Source organism: Phyllostomus discolor, chromosome 4 (assembly GCF_004126475.2).
Source record: "Phyllostomus discolor isolate MPI-MPIP mPhyDis1 chromosome 4, mPhyDis1.pri.v3, whole genome shotgun sequence".
NCBI lineage: Eukaryota > Metazoa > Chordata > Mammalia > Chiroptera > Phyllostomidae > Phyllostomus > Phyllostomus discolor.
In genome coordinates this window covers 168590883-168614097 of record NC_040906.2, presented here as the reverse complement: position 1 = coordinate 168614097, position 23215 = coordinate 168590883, and the positions used below count along the sequence as shown (strand labels likewise).

General features: G+C 38.5%; 1 protein-coding gene across 5 annotated transcripts in view; it reads left to right on the top strand.

Moving 5' to 3' along the window:
- REV3L (REV3 like, DNA directed polymerase zeta catalytic subunit) overlaps positions 1–21492 on the top strand; it is a 171622-nt gene extending 150130 nt beyond the window's left edge. For 3 of the 5 annotated variants that reach the window (XM_036024574.1, XM_036024575.1, XM_036024573.1), the window contains 7 exons: positions 5463–5572; positions 7906–8020; positions 12637–12774; positions 14128–14318; positions 16887–17133; positions 18585–18794; positions 20894–21492. In XM_036024574.1, coding sequence (XP_035880467.1) covers positions 5463–5572; positions 7906–8020; positions 12637–12774; positions 14128–14318; positions 16887–17133; positions 18585–18794; positions 20894–21034 — 1152 coding nt within the window. In that variant the 3' untranslated portion in view covers positions 21035–21492. The remainder of the gene's footprint in view (positions 1–5462; positions 5573–7905; positions 8021–12636; positions 12775–14127; positions 14319–16886; positions 17134–18584; positions 18795–20893) is intronic. The other 2 variants (XM_036024572.1, XM_028509048.2) reach the window with 1 other exon arrangement.
- Positions 21493–23215: the final 1723 nt, after the last annotated feature.

Sequence of the window (23215 nt, the reverse complement as noted above, 5' to 3'; positions counted from 1 at the left end):
AAAAAATCACACAATCATATCAGTAGATGTAGAAAAAGCATTTGACAATACCCATTCATAATAAAAACTCAGAGTAAACTAGGAATAGAGGGGAGCTTCCTCAGCTTGATAAAGAACATTTACCAAAAAACCTAACATCACACTTTGTGAGAACCTTGAAGTTTTCCCACTAAGATCAGGAACAAGGCTGGATGTCCCTCCCACCACTGCTTTTCAGCATCACACTGGAAGTCCTAGCTAATGCAGTGAGACAGGTAAAGGAAACACCAGGTATACAGATAAAGAGGGAAGAGATAAAACTATCTTTGCTTACAGATAAAAGAGACATAATCCTCTGTGTAGAAAATCCAAAAGAACTGACCAAAAAAGTCCTGGAACTAATGAGCAGTGGTAGCAGGGTTGCAGGACACAAGTTAGTAGTGACCCACCCCATCCACAGTTTACGCAGTTTCAATTAACCCTGCGCATCAACCACAGTTTGCAAATATTAAATGGAAAATTTCAGAAAAAAACAAATAAGGTTTAAGGCTGCACACCATTCTGAGTAGTGTGATAAAATCTTACTCTGTCCCACCCCCACCCAAACACACACCTGGTATGTGAATCAGTGAATCATCCCTTTTTCCAGTGTATCCACCCTGTATATTCTATGCTCTAGTTAGTAGCCATCTTTTATTATATCAGAATATGTACAAGATCTATAGGAGGAAAACTGTAAAACTCTAATGAAAGAAATCAAAGAACTAAATAAATGGAAAGATATTCTGTGTTCATGGATAAGAAGACGCAGTATTGTCAAGACATCAGTTTATTCCAAATTGATCTAAAGATTAAATGCAAACCCAATCAAATTCCCAGAAAATGATTTTTTAAATATATTTTATTGATTATGCTATTACAGTTGTTCCATTTCCCACCCTTCACTCCCCTCCACCCTGCACACCCCCTCCCACCCACATTCTCCCACTTTAGTTCATGTCCATGTGTCATACTTGTAAGTTCTTTGGCTTCTACATTTCCCGTACTATTCTTACCCTCCCCTTATCTATTTTCTACCTACCATCTATGCTACTTATTCTCTGTACCTTTTCCCCCTCTCCTCCTCCCACTCCCTTGTTGATACCCCTCCATGTGGTCTCCATTTTTGTTGTTCTGTTCCTGTTCTAGTTGTTTGCTTAGTTTGTTTTTGTTTTTGTTTTAGGTGTGGTTGTTAATAATTGTGAGTTTGCTGTCATTTTACTGTACATATTTTTAATCTTCTTTTTCTTAGATAAATCCCTTTAACATTTCATGTAATAAGGGCTTAGTGATAATGAACTCCTTGAACTTGACCTTATCTGGGAAGCACTTTATCTGCCCTTCCATTCTAAATGATAACTTTGCTGGATAGAGCAATCTTGGATGTAGGTCCTTGCCTTTCACGATTTGGAATACTTCTTTCCAGCCCCTGCTTGCCTGCAAGGTCTCTTTTGAGAAATCAGTTGACAGTCTTATGGGAACTTCTTTGTAGGTAACTGTTTCCTTTTCTCTTGTTGCTTCTAGGATTCTGGCCTTATCTTTAATCTTGGGTAATGTAATTATGATGTACCTTGGTGTGTTCCTCCTTGAATCCAACTTCTTTGGGACTCTCTGAGCTTCCTGGACTTCCTGGAAGTCTACTTCCTTTGCCAGATTGGGGAAGTTCTCCTTTATTATTTGTTTAAATAACTTTTCCACTTGTTGCTCTTCCTCTTCTCCTTCTGGTATCCCTCTAATTCAGATGTCGGGACATTTCAAGACGTCCTGGAGGTTCCTAAGCCTCTCCTCATTTTTTTTGAATTCTAGTTTCTTCATTCTTTTCTGATTGGGTGTTTCTTCCTTCCTTTTGGTCTCCACCATTGATGTGAGTCCCAATTTCCTTCCCTTCACTGGCGATTCCCTGTACATTTTCCTTTATTTCACTTAGCATAGCCTTCATTTTTTCATCTAATTTGGGACCAAATTCAACCAATTCTGTGAGCATCCTGATTACCAGTGTTTTGAACTGTGCATCTGATAGGTTGGCTATCTCTTCATCACTTAGTTGTATTTCTTCTGGAGCTTTGATTTGTACTTTTATTTGGGACATTTTTTTTGTCTTGACACGCCTGCTACATAGTGAGGGGTGGAGCCTTAGGTATTCACCAGGGTGGGGTAACCCACGTTGCTGTATTGTGACGCTGTATGTGGGGAAGAGGTATGAGAAGGAACAATGGCACTTGCTCCACTCTCTGCCAGATTTCAGTCACCTCCCCCACTTCCCACAAGTAAATTGGGCCCTTCTGGTGCTGGGAACGTACATGGGAATCCATGTGGGTGGGTTTGTGTACATCTAGGACCCTGTGGGTCTCTCCAACGAACTCTCCCGTGAGGCTGGGGGTTTCTCCCGGTACCTTAACCCCCACAGGTGTTTTCAATCAATGGTTTGAGGCTTTACTTCCCTGTGCTGGTACCGTGGGTTGTGTGGTCCATCCCACTCCCCAGTTTTGCCTGGTTTATCTGCACGTGAATGTGGGACCACCCACTCCGCCAGCCTCTGCCCTGCCAGCCTGGGGCAGCCTTGCACGCCATGCCTGTTTCCACAGTCCGCCAGCTGCTGTTTGGCCACAAGCTGCCCGACTCCACCCCTCCTACTGGTCTGGAAGAATGTCTTCTTTAACTCCTTGGTTTTCAGACTTCCATACAGTTTGATTTTCTGTCAGTTCTGGTTGTTTTTTGTTTTTAAATGTTCTTCTGTTGTTGTTGTCCTTCTTTTGGTTGTGCGAGGAGGCACAGTGTGTCTGCCTATGCCTCTGTCTTGGCCAGAAGTGCCAGCAAATTGTTTTGTGGACATCGACAAATTGCTTCTAAAGTTTACATGAAGATCCAGAAGAGCCACATGGGTTCCCTTTTCTCTACATTCTTACCAACACTCTTATTTCTTTTCAGAGAACTTTTACTTTTAATATTTTTATTATGACTTTTCAGCATCCCAACTATTGCCTAAATTGTGAAACCAATTATTTTCTTCTTTTTATATACAGTCTCTTTGCATTGGAGTAATAATTTTCAAATTGGAAACCATGGCACAAAGTATCAGATTCAGTTTTAATTTAATCACCATTCTTTCTCTTTCCCTTTCTTCTTGCCCATCATCCTCATGCCCCTGAACCCTTCACACTGCATGGTCTTCAGGGGCAGCTGTGGGAGTTCTGACTCTCCCTGGTGTAACTTCAGTGGGTCAGAGCAGGCAGCAGGAGGCAGACAGGATCAGTATGTGCACGTATCTCAACAGCATATTTGACTCTGACACTTGACGGCTCACCTATCTATTTGTCATCACACATTTTAAAGTATTTCTTGTTTGAAAGTGGCAACAGATGACTGATTAAACATTTTATTACAACTTGAATCTCAGTCACATAACATGATTTTTTAAGTGTATTAGGTTATAGTTGACAATTCTCAAGTTCTTCCAGTGCACTAAAGGTCTCAACAGAGACCTTTAAGTTTCTGCTACAAGTTGTTTCTGTTTATTCCTTTATTCATAAAACAGTCCTTTAAATACTGTTTAATCCTACATTTAGTTCAGGTAATTCTAATTTTACAGTAAAAGGGGAAGGATCATTATAACTATTGCCTGCTTCTTAACATGAAAGAAAAAGTACATAATTTTTATTTAATATTCTGGGAAGCATGCTCCATTTGTGCTGACAGCAAATTTTCCCCAACTCTTAGCTGTAATGAGTTTAGTAAAGGAAGAAGCAGTGCTACACTGTGTCACTTTATGCCACAGTCACTGTTAAAACTCAGCCCTCACCCCTGAGAGAACCCTTGGTAGGCATGTATCTGCCTACCTGAGTTAAATTGAATACTTGTAATATATTTTCCATCACTATAATTATACATTTTTTCTTGTTTTACTGTTACCTAAAAATTAGGTACAACCAATCACTGAGATTTCAGTTCAGCATTAACTTTAATGATACTGAAAGAAGTACAACATTCCAGCAAAATTTTGAAAGATACACATACACACTGTCATGCATACACACAGGAACTTCCTGCCTGGTTGATTACAAAGGCATATTAACACATTTCGTACCGCTCACGAGTTTTCTAGTGTTTCTCGTGCCTCAATCCACAAGCAAAAATGAAGTATAAACAGTTTCTGCTATCAGAAGAGTCTCACAAACAATGGGAAGACAAAGAAACAATCCCCAAATGAAAGGAAAGGAGGAAGCCTCAGAAAGAATGCTAAATGAAATAGAGGCAACTCAACTATCAGATACTGAGTTCAAAGCAATGATCGTCAGGAAGCTCAATGAGCTCACAATGAGCTACCAGAAACTGCAGGGAAACTACAATGAGCTCACTGCAAATGATATCAACATGAAAAAGGAAACAGAAACTATCAACAAGGGCCAAGAGGAAATGAAGAACAGTCTCTGCTATCGGTATAGCAAGAGACTGGATAACGGATGACAATAGTGAAGGCTCTCCGGAACCAGAGACAAATCTGTCCAGCCCTTCCCCTGGGGGTACAAGGAGAACACCTCATAAAGATCCACCCAAAAGGTTGTCAGGTGATATGAAGCAGCATGAACCTACGTGTATTCCAGCAAGTGGAAAGAAAAAATTTCCTAGGAGAGCCTCCAGAGTTTGTGCCGCCCAAAATCTAGTTACTTATGTAAATTTTGTTTGGTCCCTCTTCATAGAGGAAAATGTTTTATACAGTACCATACGTTAAAAAAGAACTAGGAACTTTAATTGTTTAATTAGTTGTTTAATTGTTTTTGTAAATAAAAATGTTATAATTATTGAAAAACACCTAAAGTGCATTATAATCTGTAGTTATGATGATTTAAATAACATGCAGTTTGCCCAAAAACGTGCAGTCCCTGGTGTATGTCTTAGAGATTTCTGTGCGGTACGCAATGTGTTAAAAAGTCCTTGAGCCCTGGCCAAGTGGCTCAGTTGGTCGGAGCATCTTCCTCTACACCAAAGGTTGTGGGTTTGATCCCCAGTCAGGGCACATACGAGAGTCAACCAATGAATGCACAAATGGATGGAACAGCAAGTCAGTGTTTCTTCCTCTTTTCCTCTCTCCCTTTCTCTAAACTCAGTTTTTTAAAAAGTCCCTGAATAACGAGATTTATTCTCCCAGAAATCAAATGTAGCTATGTACCTGGTATAAAGTGGAATCCATTACACTTCATGTTATACTCAGAGGCAAGTCTGCATGTTGATTGGCTCTTTATTTTAAATTTTTCATCTCATTTTCTCCTTGAGTACTTGTAGAAAGAATAGTGACACTGATGACTATGGGGTGGGGTTTTTTTAGTTATTTTCCCTTTGTTTATTTTTAGAAATCTTTCATAATTAAAATTGTGTTATATGTTAAAAGTCTACTGATTTTACTAAACTATGGTAAAAAATTATTTCCAATGTGCTTGTTCCAACAGGTTGGTGATAGTATTGTTCACAAAGCCAGAGAGACCTTGGAACGAGCCATTAAACTGGTGAATGATACCAAGAAATGGGGTGCCAGGGTTGTATATGGTGATACTGACAGGTAATGAACTTTCGGCTTTGTAGCTGTCTTTTTGCATCTCTTCAGATATTCATTTCAGTGTTTGGAATGACTTAAGAGTAATCCTTCCTAAAATAGAGTTCTACCTAAGTCCTTTCTGGTTCTTATTGTCAGAGTTGGGACATGTCCTGATTTACCAGATAGGATCTTAAGGGAGAGAAAACATAAGTGTCCTGAGCCAAAAACTGTGAAGATTCCCATGGCATCTCTCTAGGTTGCCGAGTAGATAGTAATGTGTAAAAAACTGTATAAACAGGAGTGTAGCCTGTTTAAAGAAACAGTATTTAATGTGACTAATTCCTCATACTCATATAGCTGCAGCTCTCTGAATTTAAATATTTTTGAAGGACAATTGCCAAAGCTGTTTTACTAGGCCTCAAAGTCTGTTGTTAAAAATAATTTTTTCAAAAGGAAATTTTATAACCCCTTTTTATAAGATTTTATTTATTTATTTTTAAAAGAAGGGAAGGGAGAGAGAGAGGGAAATGAACATTGATCTGTGATTGCGTCTCCTGCGCCTCCTACAACCCTTGTACTGAGCCACACCAGCCAGGGCTACAGCCTGTTTTTTAAAATAAGGCTGTATTGGTGTAATGAGCATCAGATGGACCTAAACAGAAGATACTATAAATGACTATCTAAGGCCTGTTTGTTCTGCCGTAGTGAATGTTGAAATTAATTCAGATTTGAGATCAGTTATTTTAAAGACCCTAAGTAATATTGAAGAAATTCTCCTTTTCTTAACCTTTTCATATCAGACTCTAAGACAAGTATTGTCTCCAATATTGGCAGAGAAAGAGCATTCTAAAGAAGCCATCCAAGCAACACTGAACTCCAATATAAAAAACACTTTAAGAAATAGGAGATTGATTTATGTGGCTCCAAGACTAGAAACAAAAATCTTAATGTTTCAAGATATTGTCCATTTCCACTATGTAATGTCTTTCTACTGAAATTATAAGTGCCTGCCCTGGGTGGTCTGGATCAGTGGATTGAGCAGTGACCCTGAACCAAAGGGTCACCAGTTCGGTTCCAGGTCAGGGCACATGCCTGGGTTGCAGGCCAGGTCCCTGGTTGGGGGGTTGTGAGAGGTAACCAATTGATTTCTCTTGCACCTCACTGTTTCTCTCCCTCTCTTTCTCCTTCCTTTCCCTTTTCTCTAAAAAAAAATAAATCTTCAAAACAATAAAATTATAAATGAAGATCAACTTTATATTCTTTCTTAAATGAGCTAGCCATTATTTCTGTTGGTCTCAGATTATGATACATACTGAAATGTAAAAATTGCTATTTTAAAGTTAACTGGATTATATTAGGAAAAATACCCAGTACTTTTGTTTGTAAGTTACTTGGAGTGTTTTTGTATTGGAATTTTTTATCCATATTAGAAATTCTTTGCTCTTGACCTGCATCTCTGGCTGGTAGGATTGTATTTCAGAAATCTTTCTGGAATTCAGTTTGATAGTCTCTTTAAAAAAATATTTTTGGTGTATACCATTTACCAAAAAGTGTTTTTTTAAAAAATTCACATACAGGTAGGAGTTTATTCTGAAGTCACAGAGGTGTGCCACATTATTATATATGAAATAGCAAAAAAATTTTAATAACCTGAATTTTCTGTGATAAGAATTTTGTTAAATAATAAATGCACACATCAAAATATAGTGTAACTGTTCAAATAATGTAAAAGAACTAAGTGACATGAGAAATGTTCACAATATACTATTAAATGAAAGGAGAAAGTTATCAAATATTGTAGTATGATCTGTAATCCCAAATGAGAAAAGATTTGCAGATGCACACAGTGACAGAAGGTTTGGAGTATCTTTTACCTTCTTTGTGACTTTTTGTGTTTTCTAACTGTTTGTTAATAAATGTGTTACAAAATAATATGTGTCTTTTTTAAGTTGAGTGGTTTTAGAAGGAAATTTCCTCCTACATCACAAGTAAATTGTCCATTTCTTTATACTCACTTTTTCTCTTCCTCTATGATTGACCTAATTATGTTCCATACAAACCCGTTAACGTCTCAGAATGACCCAGGACCCTTTTGGCAACTGTGATAATCGAGCTGGTCTGTGTGTAACTAGACTAGCGGTATTAGATGTCTTAAAGAGCTGTAACAAGATATACCATGCACACAAGGAAAGTGTGATAAAACAAGAAGGCTTAGATTAAAAAAACAACTTAATAAGAAAGAGTAAGGCAGGGAAGGGTTCTTTAGTGTTAGAACGTTAGCCAGGAAAGCTACTCTCGGTGAAACTTTGTCCTTATAATGATGTCCTCATTACCCTGCTCTCTTTTTAATCCTCTAGTATGTTTGTGCTGCTGAAAGGAGCTACTAAGGAGCAGTCTTTTAAGATTGGTCAGGAGATTGCTGAAGCTGTAACTGCCACCAATCCAAAGCCAGTGAAACTGAAGTTTGAAAAGGTAAGAGAAATGTAATACTAGTAATGATCACATACAAAATTCACATAGCTTCCAGACATTTCTGATTTGTTCAGTATATTTTCAGAATCAATAAAAGGTCTATTAAAGTGTTATGTTTAAAATATTTTCTCTTAGTTTTGTATAATTTTCTCAAATCTTTTTCTTTTAATTCTATTTTTTTATCCTCATCCAAGGACATGCTTATTGATTTTAGAGAGAGGGGAAGGGAGGGAAAGAAAGAGGGAGAGAAACATCGATTTGAGAATCATTGATCAGTTGCCTCTCACACACACCCCAACCAGGGACCAAACCCACAACCCAGGCATGTGCCCTGACCGGGATGAAACCCGCGACCTTTCAGTTTATGGGACAATACTCCAACCAAGTCACACCAGCCAGGGCTCAGATCTTTTAAGTACTGTCTTTACGTAAAGAAATGAAAAGGTTGTTTATGAAATTATCTGCACTATTGCTGTGTAGCAGACCACCCCAAGTGTAATGGTGTAAAACAACCACCATCCTACTTACAGATTTCATACCCCAGGAATTCAGAATAGTGGCAGTCGGGCTGGCAAAATCTCCACTCCACGATGTTCTCAGATGAGAAAACTTAAAGGTTGGAGGTGACCCAGCTGACAGCTAAGAACCAAAGTCACCTGAAGCTTGTTCCTGCTCATCTGGTGTTGATGTTCACTACTGTTTGGGACATCTGCTGGGGCTGTCGGCTGGAACACCTGCGCGTGGCCTTTCCCGGGGCTGCTTGTTCTTCCCCACAGCATAATGGCTCAGTTACAGGAATGAACATCCCCAGGAGGAAGAGAGGAAAGCTGCTTTGCCTTTTGTGACCTAGCCACAAGGTCACAGCGTCATTGCCTATGCGGGTTTAATGGGAAAGATGTCAGAGTCACATTGTAGAAAGACCAGGTGCAGGGAGATACTATTTCTTTGAAAATGCAGTCTGCCACAAAGACCATCAACTATTGTCACTTTACTGTAGACCCCAAATAGGTGATTAGTGCTTTCTATATAAAAGATGGTAAACTAGGAGGGGTATAGAATACAAAGAAGCTTAAGACAGAGTCCTGCCTTCTAAGAGCCAATAATCTAAAAGGAAAGATTAGAAATGTATATAAGTGATCCCTTTTATTGTAAACTTACAGAAGTCTCATAAGAACAGACCCCTTAAGCACTGTAAGAGCACAAAGAAAAGGTGTGTTGTCCTCCTGGCTAGATGGGGACACTCCATGTAGGAGGTAATACTGTACTGTGTCTCGGAAAATGGTTAGAATCTCAATGGGCAGCCATGGGCTGCAGTCCTTCTCATAGAAAAAAAATGGCATGTGGAAGGATGAAGAGTTGGAAAAGCCTAAGGTGAGAATATGGAGCAGCAGCAGAGACATCTGGAAAAATAAAGACCAGATTGTAGAGAGCCTTGAATACCAAGGCAGAGTGTTTAAACTTCATTCAGGAAAGTTTACCAAACAAGAGCATGACGTAGGCAGAGCTATTTGGGGAGGACTGGCCTCACATGAGGGTAGGAGAGGGACTGGGAGAGGAGAATCACGGCAGGATGCATCTTGCAACCTGCATAGCCCGAACTAGTTAGTGAGATGAACTGATGGAAATAAAGGACAGTTGAAGAGACATTGAGAAAAGAAGGATGAGTAGGAGTTAGAAGTGGTTGATTTAGGATAAAAAGGTATTAAAAGGAAGAGAAGATGAAGAAAAGACTCGAAGATGACTCCCAGTGTTTAGCGTGTATCCACTCTGAAGCAAGAATTATGCTTGAAGAGATTAAAAGAAGACTTGGAGCTGGTGTCTGCCCTGAATGAAGAGTGAACATTCTAATTGGTGGGCCAGGGGAGGGGAGAAAAATTAGAAAACAGTGATAATGTGTGCTATTATAGAAGCGCGTGTGTGGTGCTGTGGACACCCAACCCATCTGGCAAAGTGAAGAGCGCGGCGTGCTTAGAAAATAACACCAGACATAAAAATTTACCTGCAATGCATCACAGACATAAACATAAAAGCAAAAACTGAAAAACTTCTCAAAACAAACATTTGTTAAGAATTGTGATGCTTTTGTTCATGATGAATATTAGTCTATAGGTTTTTGTTTGTTTGTCTTGGATTGTTTTGCTTTCAGGACAAAAAAAAGTTGGCCTCATTAAATGAGTTGGGAGCGTTCCCTCTTCTGTTTTCTGGAAGTATGTAAGATTAGTGCAATTATTTCTTTCTTAAATGGTTGATGGAATTTACCAGTGAAGCCATCTGAGCCTAGCATTTTATTGGGGGATGCTTAATTACAAATTAAACATCTTTCATATATATTGAATTATTCAGGTTTTCTTATGTCAGTTTTGATACCTTGTGGTTATCAAGGAATTTGTCCATTTCTTCTAGGTTGACAAGTTTATAGGCATAAATTATTTATAATTACTGCGATTTTGATATCAGTATGATTCTTAGTGACATCCTTCCTTCCACTTTAGAGATCCATAATTTTCCTTTTTTCTTGATCATTCCAACTAGAGATTTACCCATTTATTGAACTTATTAAAGAACTATTTCATTAATTTTCATTCTTATACGTACCTCCTTATATGTACTTTGGGCTTATTTTGCTTTTCCTGTCATCTTAATTTAGAAGCTTAAATCATTGATTTCAGACAAATATATATTTTTAAAGATTTTATTTATTTTTAGAGAGAGGGGAAGGGAGGGAGAAAGAGAGGGAGAGAGGGAAGCATCAATCTGTTGCCTCTCATACACACTCCCACCAGGGACCAAACGCAAAACCCAGGCGTGTGCCCTGTGACCTTTTGCTTTGCAGAACAATGCCCAACCAAGCCACACTGGTCAGGGCCAAACACATGTTTTTTAATATAAGCATTTACAAATATAAATTTCTCTCTAAATACTACTTTTGCCTCAAATTTTTGTATCACATGTTTTCATTATTAACTTCAATGATAAGACCCATTGGTTATTTAAAGTGTGTTAAGTTCCAAATATTTAAGGGTATTCCAGAAATCAATTTATTATTCCCAACTTAATTCCATTGTGGTCAAAGAACATAATCTGTATTATCTCAGTGCTTTTAAATTCAAAATGTGTTATTTGGTCCAGCTAATAGTCTTAATGAATGTTTTCAAATAACCTTGAATAGTCATGTGCTTTCTGAATGTTCTATAAAGGTCACTTAATTGATAATGTTGTTAAAGTCTCCTATATTCTTATTGATTTTCTGTCAATTTTTAAAGAGAGGTATTAAAATTTCCAAATATAATCATGGTTTTGCCTTTTTCTTTTAGTTCTGTCAGTTTCTATTACATACACTTTGAAGTTTTCTTATTGCATATATTCAGGATTATGTATCCTTTTTTTTAAGATTTTATTTACTTATTTTTAGAGAGGGAAGGGAGAGAGATAGAGAGAGAGAAACATCAATGTGCAGTTGCTGGGGGTTATGGCCTGCAACCCAGGCATGTACCCTGGCTGGGAATCGAACCTGGGACACTTTGGTTCCCAGCCCGCGCTCAGTCCACTGAGGTACACCAGCCAGGGCTAGGATTATGTATCTTTTTGGCGAATTGATATACTTCATCTTTAATAATAGTCATTGTCTTGAAATCTACTTTTCTGATATTAAATAGACACTCCAGCTTTGTTTTGATTAATGTTAGCATGTGTATATTTTTCCATTTTTTATTTTTAACCTTCTCGTGTCCTTATATTGAAAGTGGATTTCTAGTAGATAGCTTATAGTTGAGCCTCGCTATTTGATCATATCCAGTCTGATCATTTCTGCCTTTTTGTTGGCATGTTTGGACCATGTACACTTAATGTGATTATCAATAAAGTTTGGGGGCAGGGGAATAGATCAATTTAGTAACTTAAAAAAGGGAAGGGCACACACCCGTTGATCTAGGAAGTCCACGTCAACAAGCTTTCAAATTTGGGTGGATGGATTAATCCACCCAAGGTTGTTGGGGCACTATTTATAATCCCAAAAGATTGCAAACATCCTAAATGACCCACAGTGGGTAATAGGCTACATAAATTGTGATAGTCTCACATAACAGAGTACTACTTTCTCCAAGATAGCTTATTAAGTGAAATAAGCCAAGTGCAAAATGATGTATGTCGTGATCTACCATTATGTGTCCACAGACACGTGTTTGCACAGAATATCTCTGGGGGGACACACAGGAAACCCCAGGGCAGGGAAGGCAGGGGGTGGGGACCAGGACTGCATTTTGTGTGTTCTCTGTAACTTTTTAATATGGTGAGCTGTCTTCTAGAAACCCACTTTCAGTACATGTGTAGGTGTTGCTTAATTTTTAATTGTTTAAAAAGATATGATGATGATTTTTCAGAAAGCAGTGTCAGTAGAGGTAGGAGCAAAAGTAAAGGAGTGATAAAGAATTAAAGACAACTCATTGTCTTTAATTTAACACCTCCAGGTGTGGAGTCATGAATTCGTTGGTCCCTAAGCCATATTTAGAGTTTTTCTATAATTGACACTTGGTGAAAGAGAGAAAAAGAGACAAAAGTAAAGATACGCATGGTAGGGAAAATGGTTATTAAGAGATGTTCTGTTAATTTCATCCCAGGTATATTTGCCCTGTGTTTTACAAACAAAAAAGAGGTATGTGGGTTACATGTATGAAGCACTGGATCAGAAGGACCCAGTGTTTGACGCAAAAGGAATAGAAACAGTCAGAAGAGATTCCTGCCCTGCTGTTTCTAAGGTAAGTTTTGTCTTTCTTGTTTTTATCTTTAAGAAATAAGTGGCTAAAGAATCTAGTGAAAATCTTTAAGCACATACCTAGGCGGAGGAACTACAGCCTATGTGACTATCTATAACCGTAATAGGAACTAAATGATTTTTGAGAATTCATTTCTAATGAAACAACTTAATTTGATTTTAGTCCTTCATTTCTAATTTCTTCCTACACCTTACCTTTTTTCACAATTGCTTAAAAAAAAACTGTGAACTTCATAATTATTACCTACCTGGCACCTGGAGGTGATAATATATATTATCATATGACAACACCCTAAAGCTAGGGAGCTTTTGGATAAAGAAGAGAAACTATATTTCATAAGCAATATAACAGAGATATTTCATAAGCAATATAATACATCCTAAATTAACTGAAATGTTATTTACCTGGCTTATCAAATACAAGTTAGGAAGATTTCTGAACAATGGTACTATATTAACCATAGTATTTTATATTTAATTTTTCGTTACTCAGTCCTAGACTCTTCCTATAACCAAAAATAAAAGTACTCTGAGTTTTAGAGGTATTAAAAGCATAATAGATGATTGCCTATTGAACTATTCATGTCAATATGTCATTATGTGATGTCATACATGTATTATGAATTTGAAATAATATTTAATACTAGTTTCTGGAAGAAATATCATCCAGTGCATTCTTTCTCTCAGGGACGAATTGTATGTAGGCTAAATTAGCAGACTTCTTCTGTAAGTATGTTTGGGCTCCAGTACTCAGAATGAGATACAGAACTTTTACCTGGAGCTAATTTAATTTCAATCCATACATATATCTACTGTATGCCAGTCATTTCCTAGTAGAAATATTGACAGTACAGAAACTTCTGTTACAGTTGGTATATATTTATTGACACTATTAACAGGCAAAAAACTAATTTTTATTTCACTGCTTAGTGATATTTAAACTTCTTTCTGTCTTCCTGAATCAGGCTTTTTTTTTATAACAGGACAAACAAACAATAATACGTGAAATCATGTCCGGCTTCTTGGGCCTAGAGTGCTTTCACCTGTTTAAGAAAATTTAAAGGTTTCTTGTTGCTCATCACATAGCAAATGTTTCATCTGCATGACGTTTCGATACAATTTTCCTCAAACTATGTGATATTCTATTTTTAGGAATAGCAAACTATATAAAGTCTCAAATATTTTCCAATTTCTAATAATGTGATTACCCAGTCACTGTAAATAGCACGTTTAAGTACATCAAGTTATCCAGTAGTTACATAATTGAAAATATAACAATAATGATGATATGCTAGGGGATATTTTATCTTTATGAGCATATCCTTTTTTTTTTAAGATACTTGAGCGTTCTCTAAAGCTGCTATTTGAAACAAGAGATATAAGTTTAATTAAACAGTATGTTCAGCGACAGTGTATGAAGCTTCTAGAAGGAAAGGCCAGCATACAAGACTTCATCTTCGCCAAGGAATACAGAGGAAGTTCCTCTTATAAACCTGGAGCTTGCGTGCCAGCCCTTGAACTTACAAGGTAATGATGTATTATAACTGTCAGTACTTACCAAGTGCGGTCCTGGGATTCTGAGGGGTTTAGCGTAGATGCAAAGACACTGAGTCCCTCGGCACAGACACACGATTGTTCATCACCTGCCCACATAAAGCCTCACTGAAGGTGAATGGGTGACCCCCATACTTGGTAAGCTCTGAGAAGGAAGAAGGAACTTGGAACTCCTGTGGGCTCCCTCTGTGTAACTAAAGTCAGTGAAATTGTAATCTAGTACAGAGCCTGAACTGTTGTTTCTCACATCCAGAATCACTGGGTCACCCTTAATATCGATCTACCAGAGCACTTACCACAGTATCGTTCTGGAGTCAGATCACCTAACCAGCTACACATTCTCTTCTCTTTCATTGTTAGATTTATAATTTTTAGTTCATATTCTTAGGGGATAGAAAACATTTTTAGCTAGTTGAAATCTGCCAACTCATATTGTTTTCCAGGTGGCAGTGAGTTACAGAGTAAGTTTTTTTAAAATACATTTTATTGATTATGCTATTGCAGTTGTCCCATTTTCCCTACACACCCCCTCCCACTCACATTCCCCCCCCTTTAGTTCATGTCCATGGGGCATACATACAAGTTCTTTGGCTTGTACATTTCCTATACTATTCTTAACCTTCCTCTGTCTGTTTTCTACCTACCATTTATGCTACTTATTCTCTGTACCTTTTCCCCCTCTCTCCCCCTCCCACTCCCCTGTTGATACCCCTCCATGTGGTCTCCATTTCTGTGGTTCTGTTCCTGTTTGCTTAGTTTGTTTTTGTTTTTGGTTTGGTTAATAACTGAGTTTATTGTTTTACTGTTCATATTTTTTATCTTCTTTTTCTTAGATAAGTCTCTTTAACATTTCATACAATAAGGGCTTGGTGATGATGAACTCCTTGAACTTGACCTTATCTGGGAAGCACTTTATCTGCCCTTCCATTCTAAATGATAGCTTTGCTAGAGAGAGTAATCTTGGATGTAGGTCCTTGCCTTTCATGATTTGGAATACTTCTTTCCAGCCCCTTCTTGCCTATAAGTTCTCTTTTGAGAAATCAGCTGACAGTCTTATGGGAACTTCTTTGTAGGTAACTATCTCCTTTTCTCTTGCTGCTTTTAAGATTCTCTCCTTATCTTTAATCTTGGATAATATAATTATGATGTGCCTTGATGTGTTCCTCTTTGGGTTCAGTTTCTTTGGGACTCTCTGAGCTTCCTGGACTTCCTGGAAGTCTATTTCCTTTGCCATATTTGGGGAAGTTCTCCTTCATTATTTGTTCAAATGGGTTTTCCACTTGTTGCTCTTCCTCTTCTCCTTCTGGCACTCCTATGATTCAGACATTGGAGTGTTTAAAGTTGTCCTAGAAGTTCCTAAGCCTCTCCTCATTTTTTTAATTCTTGTTTCTTCATTCTGTTCTAGTTGAATGTTTCTTTCTTTCTTATGGTCCAAACCATCGATTTGGGTCCAAATTTCCTTCCCTTCACTGTTGGTTCCCTGTACATTTTCCTTTATTTCACTTTTCATAGCCTTCATTTTTTCCTCTAATTTGCAACCATATTCAACCAATTCTGTGAGCTTCCTGATTACCAGTGTTTTGAACTATGCATCTAATAGGTTGGCTATCTCTTAGTCACTTAGTTGTATTTTTTCTGGAGCCTTGATCTGTTCTTTCATTTGAGCCATTTTTTTTTGTCTTGACTCGCCTGTTACATAGTTACATAGTGAGGGGCGGAACCTTAGGTATTCACCAGGGCAGGGCAACCCACATCTCTGCGTTGTGACACTGTATGTGGGGGAGGGGTACGAGAGGGAACAATGGTGCTTGCTCCGCTCTCTGCTGGATTTCAGTCACTTCCCCCACTACCCACAAGCAAAGTGGGCCCTTCTGGTGCTGATTTCCACGTGGGTGGGTTCGTTCTGGGACCATGTGGGTCCCTCCAACGAACTCTCCTGTGAGGTTGGGAGTTCCTTCCACTGCCACCTCAACCCCCACAGGTGTTTTCAGTCAGAGGTTTGAGGTTTTATTTCCCCGTGCTGGAACCCTGGGTTGTGAGGTCTGTCTTGCTCCCCAGTTGTTCCTCCCTGTTTATCTGCACGGGAACGTGGGACCACTCGGTCCACAAGCCACCACCTTGTAGCACTGCGAGTCCTTTCCACTCAGCTACCCGTCTCTGCCCCTGCTCCCAGTGTGGATGAGTGTGTCTTCTTTAACTCCTTGGTTGTCGGACTTCATACAGTTCGATTTTCTGTCAGTTCTGATTGTTTTTTGTTTTTAAATTTGTTGTTGTCCTTCTTTTGGTTGTGCAAGGAGGCACAGTGTGTCTGCCTATGCCTCCATCTTGGCCAGAAGTCCAACAGAGTAAGTTTTAAATTCTTACAGCATATCCACTTGGTGCCAACTGAGTGAAGTACATAGTTCTCAAGAAAGTTGTGTTCTAACTCAGAGTACCCCTTGTAGATTTCTCATGGTTTCATCATTTATTTCTCCTTTTATTTTCTGGAAAGGTGCCTTCCATGACAGTCTTTGAGTGAATATTTTATTTGGATTTAAACAGGAAAATGCTTACTTATGACCGGCGCTCTGAGCCTCGAGTGGGGGAGCGAGTGCCATATGTGATCATTTATGGGCCCCCCGGAGTGCCCCTTATCCAGCTGGTGAGGCGCCCCGTCGAAGTCCTGCAGGACACGACTCTGAGATTGAATGCCACTTACTATATCACCAAGCAGATCCTCCCACCCCTGGCAAGAGTCTTCTCGCTTATTGGTATTGATGTCTTCAGCTGGTATCATGAATTACCAAGGGTAAGTCTGCTAAATAGTACTTGTGCAGTGACTGAGGAGAGAAATCACATAAAATTCCAGTAGAAGTAAGTATTTCATTCATGTGCCGTGAGAGGCAAAGCAGATGTTCCATTACCCTAAACTGGCAAAGGTACCATACTCTTCCAGTTTTCTAAAAGGAACTTAGGTTTTCTACAAAAACCTTCTCAGCTTATTCCAGTTGGCCAGATCATAGAATATTGAAAGAAATCCCACAAGTGTTTCAGTGGTAAACATTCAACTACAAAGTGTCTCAGAATAAACCAGCTAATAAAAAATAAGTGAAAGGAAGTGAAAATTCCTTCAAAATGGGTATTGAATAAATGAACAGAATGGAGTAACTAGACACAGTCCTGAAGAAACCAGACTAAAGAAATAATGTTAAAATAGCATTTTACTAAAGTAAAACGTGTGGTGTGGACTCTTAGCAATCTTAGTTTACTCACTAGGAGCCCAAAGGAGTGACCTGACTCTGTGATTGCCTGGGATGCGTGAGGAGAGGCGTAGTTTCCATCTCCTGTTTAGACTTAGACCTGCTCGGTCATTTACAGTTCTCTCAGACTGTGAAAGGCTGGTGGTATTCAGGCAAACTGATACAAGTTGACACCCAGGCTATTTTCACTTTCTTAGTAAGCACTTATGGCCCCAAGGAAAAGAATAACCTCAGTAAACTGAGGTTGAGGGTTGTGCTTCAGGGAAGCTGTGCTGGGGAACATCTGTGGCGCTGTGTCTGGTGCAGGCCGGGAAGCTATTCCCGGTTTCCGTTCCTTTCCATTCCCAGCAAGAATGTTAAACTGCTGGCATTTATAACAAGCTGACCGATGACTTTTCTGCAAAGTGATTCATAAGACACCAGGAGAATACACCAAGGGTATTATGGTAATATGATAATGTTATGTCAGTGTAGAAACCCAGAAGACAGATGGTTCAAACCAGTATTAACTTCAAATGAAGAATGCTTAGGTGACATGTATTCAGTTATATTTGAAATGCTTCAGGTTTACTTCTGCTTGAGTTTTGCACTCTGCTGCCTAACAAATTATTTTTAACCTTCTGCTTGCCTTGTGGCCATGGCCCACATTGTGCATTCTTACACAGCCTGGATTTCCTCCATTGTCCTCTCTGATCCCATTGCCCTACAGGACCTAATACATCTGCACACCTCAACCAAAACAACTGAGTTGCAGGAGATGGGTTTTTTTTCCAGAAGAAAAAAGCGGTATCTGATGATAATTAAAATGTAATCCCTGTGAACGGAAGGACTTGGTTCATTTCTGTAACCCCACTGTCTAGAACAGAGCCTGACGCGTAGTAGCTACTCGGTATTTGTTGCGTGAATGACATGATGCCTTAGTAAACCTGCGGTCAGCATGAAAATAGTCGCTTTGCTATGAAGCTGACTCAGCATTATCTCTGAATTGATGTTTTTGTAGATCCAGAAAGCCACCAGCTCCTCTAGAAGTGAACTAGAAGGGCGGAAAGGCACTATTTCCCAATATTTCACTGCCTTGCACTGTCCTGTGTGTGACGACCTGACTCAGCATGGCATCTGTAGTAAATGTCGGAGCCAGCCTCAGCATGTTGCCGTCATCCTCAACCAAGAAATTCGAGAGTTGGAACGTAAGCAGGAGCAACTTCTAAAGGTACAGCCTTGCTCGGTAGACCCAGAATCCCACGCAAGCTGGTTATTCAGGGAAACGTAGTCAACGATCAAGGTATTAGATATAAAACTGGTGTGGAAAATAGAATACGGATTCTGAGTTAATAAGCATATTAAAATCTCAAAGTATAATTGAACTATTTTAAACAGCTTAATTTGTTTTAGAATTTTTTTGTTTTTATGGACTAGTGTATTGTGTTTATTAAAACCTAGAATCCAACTTTTTATGATAGCATTTTTCAAAGAAAGAAAAGTACCAATTGCTTTATCTACCATATCTACTTACCATTCTCATAAAAATCTCATTGTCCTAGAGAATGGCTAGTAAACTTGGAAGGTTTGCCATTCTAGGAGTCCAGGTAGAAAATCAATATTACCAGGAATCGATCCACAGACTCTTAGTAGGAAAACTTGGCTGCGGTGAACAGGTAGAGAAACCATCTCGGAGGAGACTAGGCTTTTAAGAATTCACATGATGATTACAGAAGATTGGAGACAGCTATAGCAGATCTCAGAAATATTCATCATCTCAAACACTTTTAGTAGTCAACATGAAAAAATGAAAATGAATTTAAGCATCTGACTGAAAACTTGAAAAAAATAAGCCAAAGGATAGCAAAAAAGAATCGACAAAGATTAAAGCAGATATTTTTTTTAAATGTCTGCCTCCTTGTGAGCTAAAAAGTGTCCAAGTTGTAGTGTTGAAAGGTATAAATGTAAGCTGAATTGAGCTATATAATGCTCAGTGTTTAAATCACCAGTAAAGGATCTAGGAACTAAATATAAACATTGAGTTAAATTTAGTGAGGCAAGTAATTCCATCTGGGCTTATCTGCCAGACGAGCGCAGAGAGTGCATAAATATTTACCAGCTTGTCCTGGCACCTGAGTGAGCTGCAGCACACAGGGCTGCGGCACAGACATTCCGTGCTTGGGGACGGACTGAGTCTCTTTGTCAGGGACTAATTAGTGGAGGGCTTCACAGCGGAACAGCATGCTTCGTTTCAGCAGTTTCTCTGTGGCAGTATCATATTAGATACAATAACCGGTGTGCTCAGAAAAGCGTGCCCTTCAGTTGACTAGAAGATACTAGGGCAAAGAACAGAAATGTCTTGCCCCGTGAGACGTCTCTAAAACAGGAGCTCCTCGGGGTAGATGAGAGAATTAACCAGAGCAGATTTGATTCCTCTTAAATGAGAGCTAGAGTGGTAGCTGTTCAGCATTCCTTTTTTTAAAATCACTTGGATACACTATTCAGGTAAAAAATCAGTCTGTATTTTCTTGACCCTTGGGGTCCTCACTGTGAATCCTTTTTCATTTTTCAATGTTTCGCACATTCTAGAATCATTTTTTTAACTGTTTGACTTGAGGCTTTACGTATTAAAACCTGATCATGATGTAAGAAACAGCACTTCTCTCTCTTTAAAATTGCCTTATGGTTCATTATTTTTCTTCAGATCAGATCTTCTTATGCATCAGAATCACCTGGGAGCCCTAAGGAGTAAGGCTTCTTAGGTGCTGTCCTCATCTCGCTCTCTGCTCTGTTCATTGATCTGGGGTTAAGCCCGTGCAGAGCCAAGGGTGAGAAGCGCCAGTCAGACTACCACTTTCCCATGCTCGTCCTTCGGTTTTTCTCACCCTGACATTTTTTCTTCTGAAATAAGAAAATCTTTTAAGGGTAACTTTTTTATGATTGGCATATTATAAGTTAAATCTAAGTAAGTTGGAAAAAGTGTTTATAGTTCTTTTAAAAGACAGTCTTTGGTAATTGGGTAGTTTATTATGTAGACCTTAATATAATAGCATTCTATTATAAATGAAAGTTGATCTCAAGAATGAAATGTATCCTTAGGGAATTTCAAGCTCTTTGTTTTGTGAAATAACATCCTTTAGAAATACCTAAACTTAGAATATAGCCTAGGCTTCAAAGAGATGAAAATTAATGAAATGTTCTGTAATATATTATGTCAGATGTCTGCCAGTAATCCAGGTAGGTCCGAAGGAAGGGATTATAAGAGTTTATTGTTTACACATATACAGAGGAATTTTCCTGACGTTTTGTGTGTTCCTCTTCTACTTCCAGATATGCAGGAACTGTACAGGTTGCTTTGATCGACATATCCCGTGTGTTTCTCTGAACTGCCCAGTACTTTTCAAACTCTCCCGAGTAAACAGAGAACTATCCAAGGCACCATATCTCCGGCAATTACTAGACCAGTTTTAAATTCTCAATATCACAGAATCCCAGGTGCTATTTTTCAGTGTTTACCACTAAACTGTTGTGCATGGTGCTTTTTCAACTTTCATCGAGTCAAGTGTGTTCATTGTCTGTCTATTATCTGAAGACTATGAAGACTTTTATGCTAACTGAATTAAAACTGTATTTGTTGATCTCTGAATAGCTCACTTCTTACGATGTACAAATTCCTCATCCTTTCACCTTTTAACCTTGTTTCCTGATGCAGGTGTGGGGTTTGCTCCAGTGTGTGTGCCATCTTGTAGATCCGTTTGAGTAGCCCATACTTACTTCCCTGTGGAAGGAGCACTGAAAGCCTCTTTTGAAAAAAACCATTCGTGTGTTTTCCTCGAACTGTCTGTATCAAGACGTGTTACTTAGAGACACCCACTCACTTTATAATTTTGACTGCAAAATATTTTGTAAATACACTTTTTTACTTTTCAAACAACTGAGTAAAATGTGCAATGAATTTTATACAAATGATTTTCAAGTTGTTTGGTATATTTCCTCTAGGTTTTGCTTGACTCAGAGTAGAGTTGTTATTCTGATCAAACTGTGCAAACAGTAGTACCATGTGTAGCATTTTGAAACATTCTTTTCTAAAACCGCTGTCTTGCTTTAGCTATTAATGGGGCATTGTGAGGAACTGTGCAAAGACATTTTTGTTACAAACCTGTGGGCCTGTTGCAATACTTTAAAAATAAAAACTTTTATTCCATTTTTGCTTGTTTTGTATAGACATTTCTATTGCTTCTAAATATGCTCAAAATATTTTCTTTCCTTACGTACTGTACAGTTAATCTTATTTGCCATCACCTTGAACACGAAATGTGTATTTAGAATATTTGTATAACTGTAAAATGAAGAAGGAATTATGTGGTCCGTGCATTGTTTTTTAAACTGGAAATCATTTTGTTTTAAAAGTTAATAATGGAAAGCATAATAAAATTGAATAAAATACAAAATATGGCAGTGTGATTTTTATCTTTCTGTAAATGGTATTGTCTTCATCTGTTTTATAAGCCTACATTGGTTACTTCCTGCTCTACCCTTTTCTGAATTTTAATGAGGTAAATTTAACTGGTTTTATCCTAACTGGTGTTATTCAGGATTTTTTTAAAAAGGCAGCAAAAGTTGTCTAGGAAAAATTTAGCTCTCATTTTTTTTAGAACTCTGAGAATCTACTTGTTAGATCTCTTGAGTTCATTTTAATTTAAATGTAAGTAATCTGGAAGCTAGGATTTTCCAGAAGGAAACAAAAATTACATTACTTTTTAAAAACTTAAATGCCAAATTTTTCAGTAGAAAAAATTTCTTACATTAACATAGAAAGCTCCAAATACTTATTCAGAGGATCCGTTTTCTGAAAATGACATGGTAAATACGGAATCAAAGATACACAAAGATACATGGCTCTGCACATATCTCTCCTCAGTGCCACAGAGATGACATAAACCTCCCTTCTGGGATCTCCCTTTGTCCGGGAGTGGTCCGCAGCAGTAGGGTTTTCTTACCCTTGTGTGGGTGGCCGCTGAAGTTTGCTCTGCTCTTTCCCTTTTCTGAGTTCCGTGCTATCAGCTCTTCCACGTACATCATCGGTCTCTCATCACAGCGGCTGGACACAATATTCTCAACAGAATAACCATTCTTCACTTTGTTTTAATGGGGCACAACTAAACTAACAAATGGATGTTCAACACGAGTGCCCCAAACAAGCTCAGTCTCGGAGTCTGCCGCGCACCTGCCCTTTAGTGAGATTCACTCACTGTTTCAGTAACTGTCACCTGTAATGTACTGAAACTTGGACTTATTTTACAAAAAAAAAAAATTGTAAGAAGCTTTCAGTATATTTTCATAGTTATTTTTCCTCTTTTTGATAAGCTTTCCCTTTTAACCCAGAATGCCCACACATATATAACACACACAACTCCATTTTCTGAATAATGCTAAAGAAATAATTTCATTATTCTCAAGTTTGTTAAAACCTCATTTCCTCTCATTCTGCCCGCTTCCCACCAGTGCCTTTCCCTAGATGTGAAGTATTAACAAAAGCTACTTACAACTCCACCTGCTCTCCCGGCCCCAGAGCTCCCGGTAAACAGCAGGAAACAGGCAGGTGCCGGCCTCCCAGCACTCAATTCCACGTGGTCACTTCTCTGGCAGTGT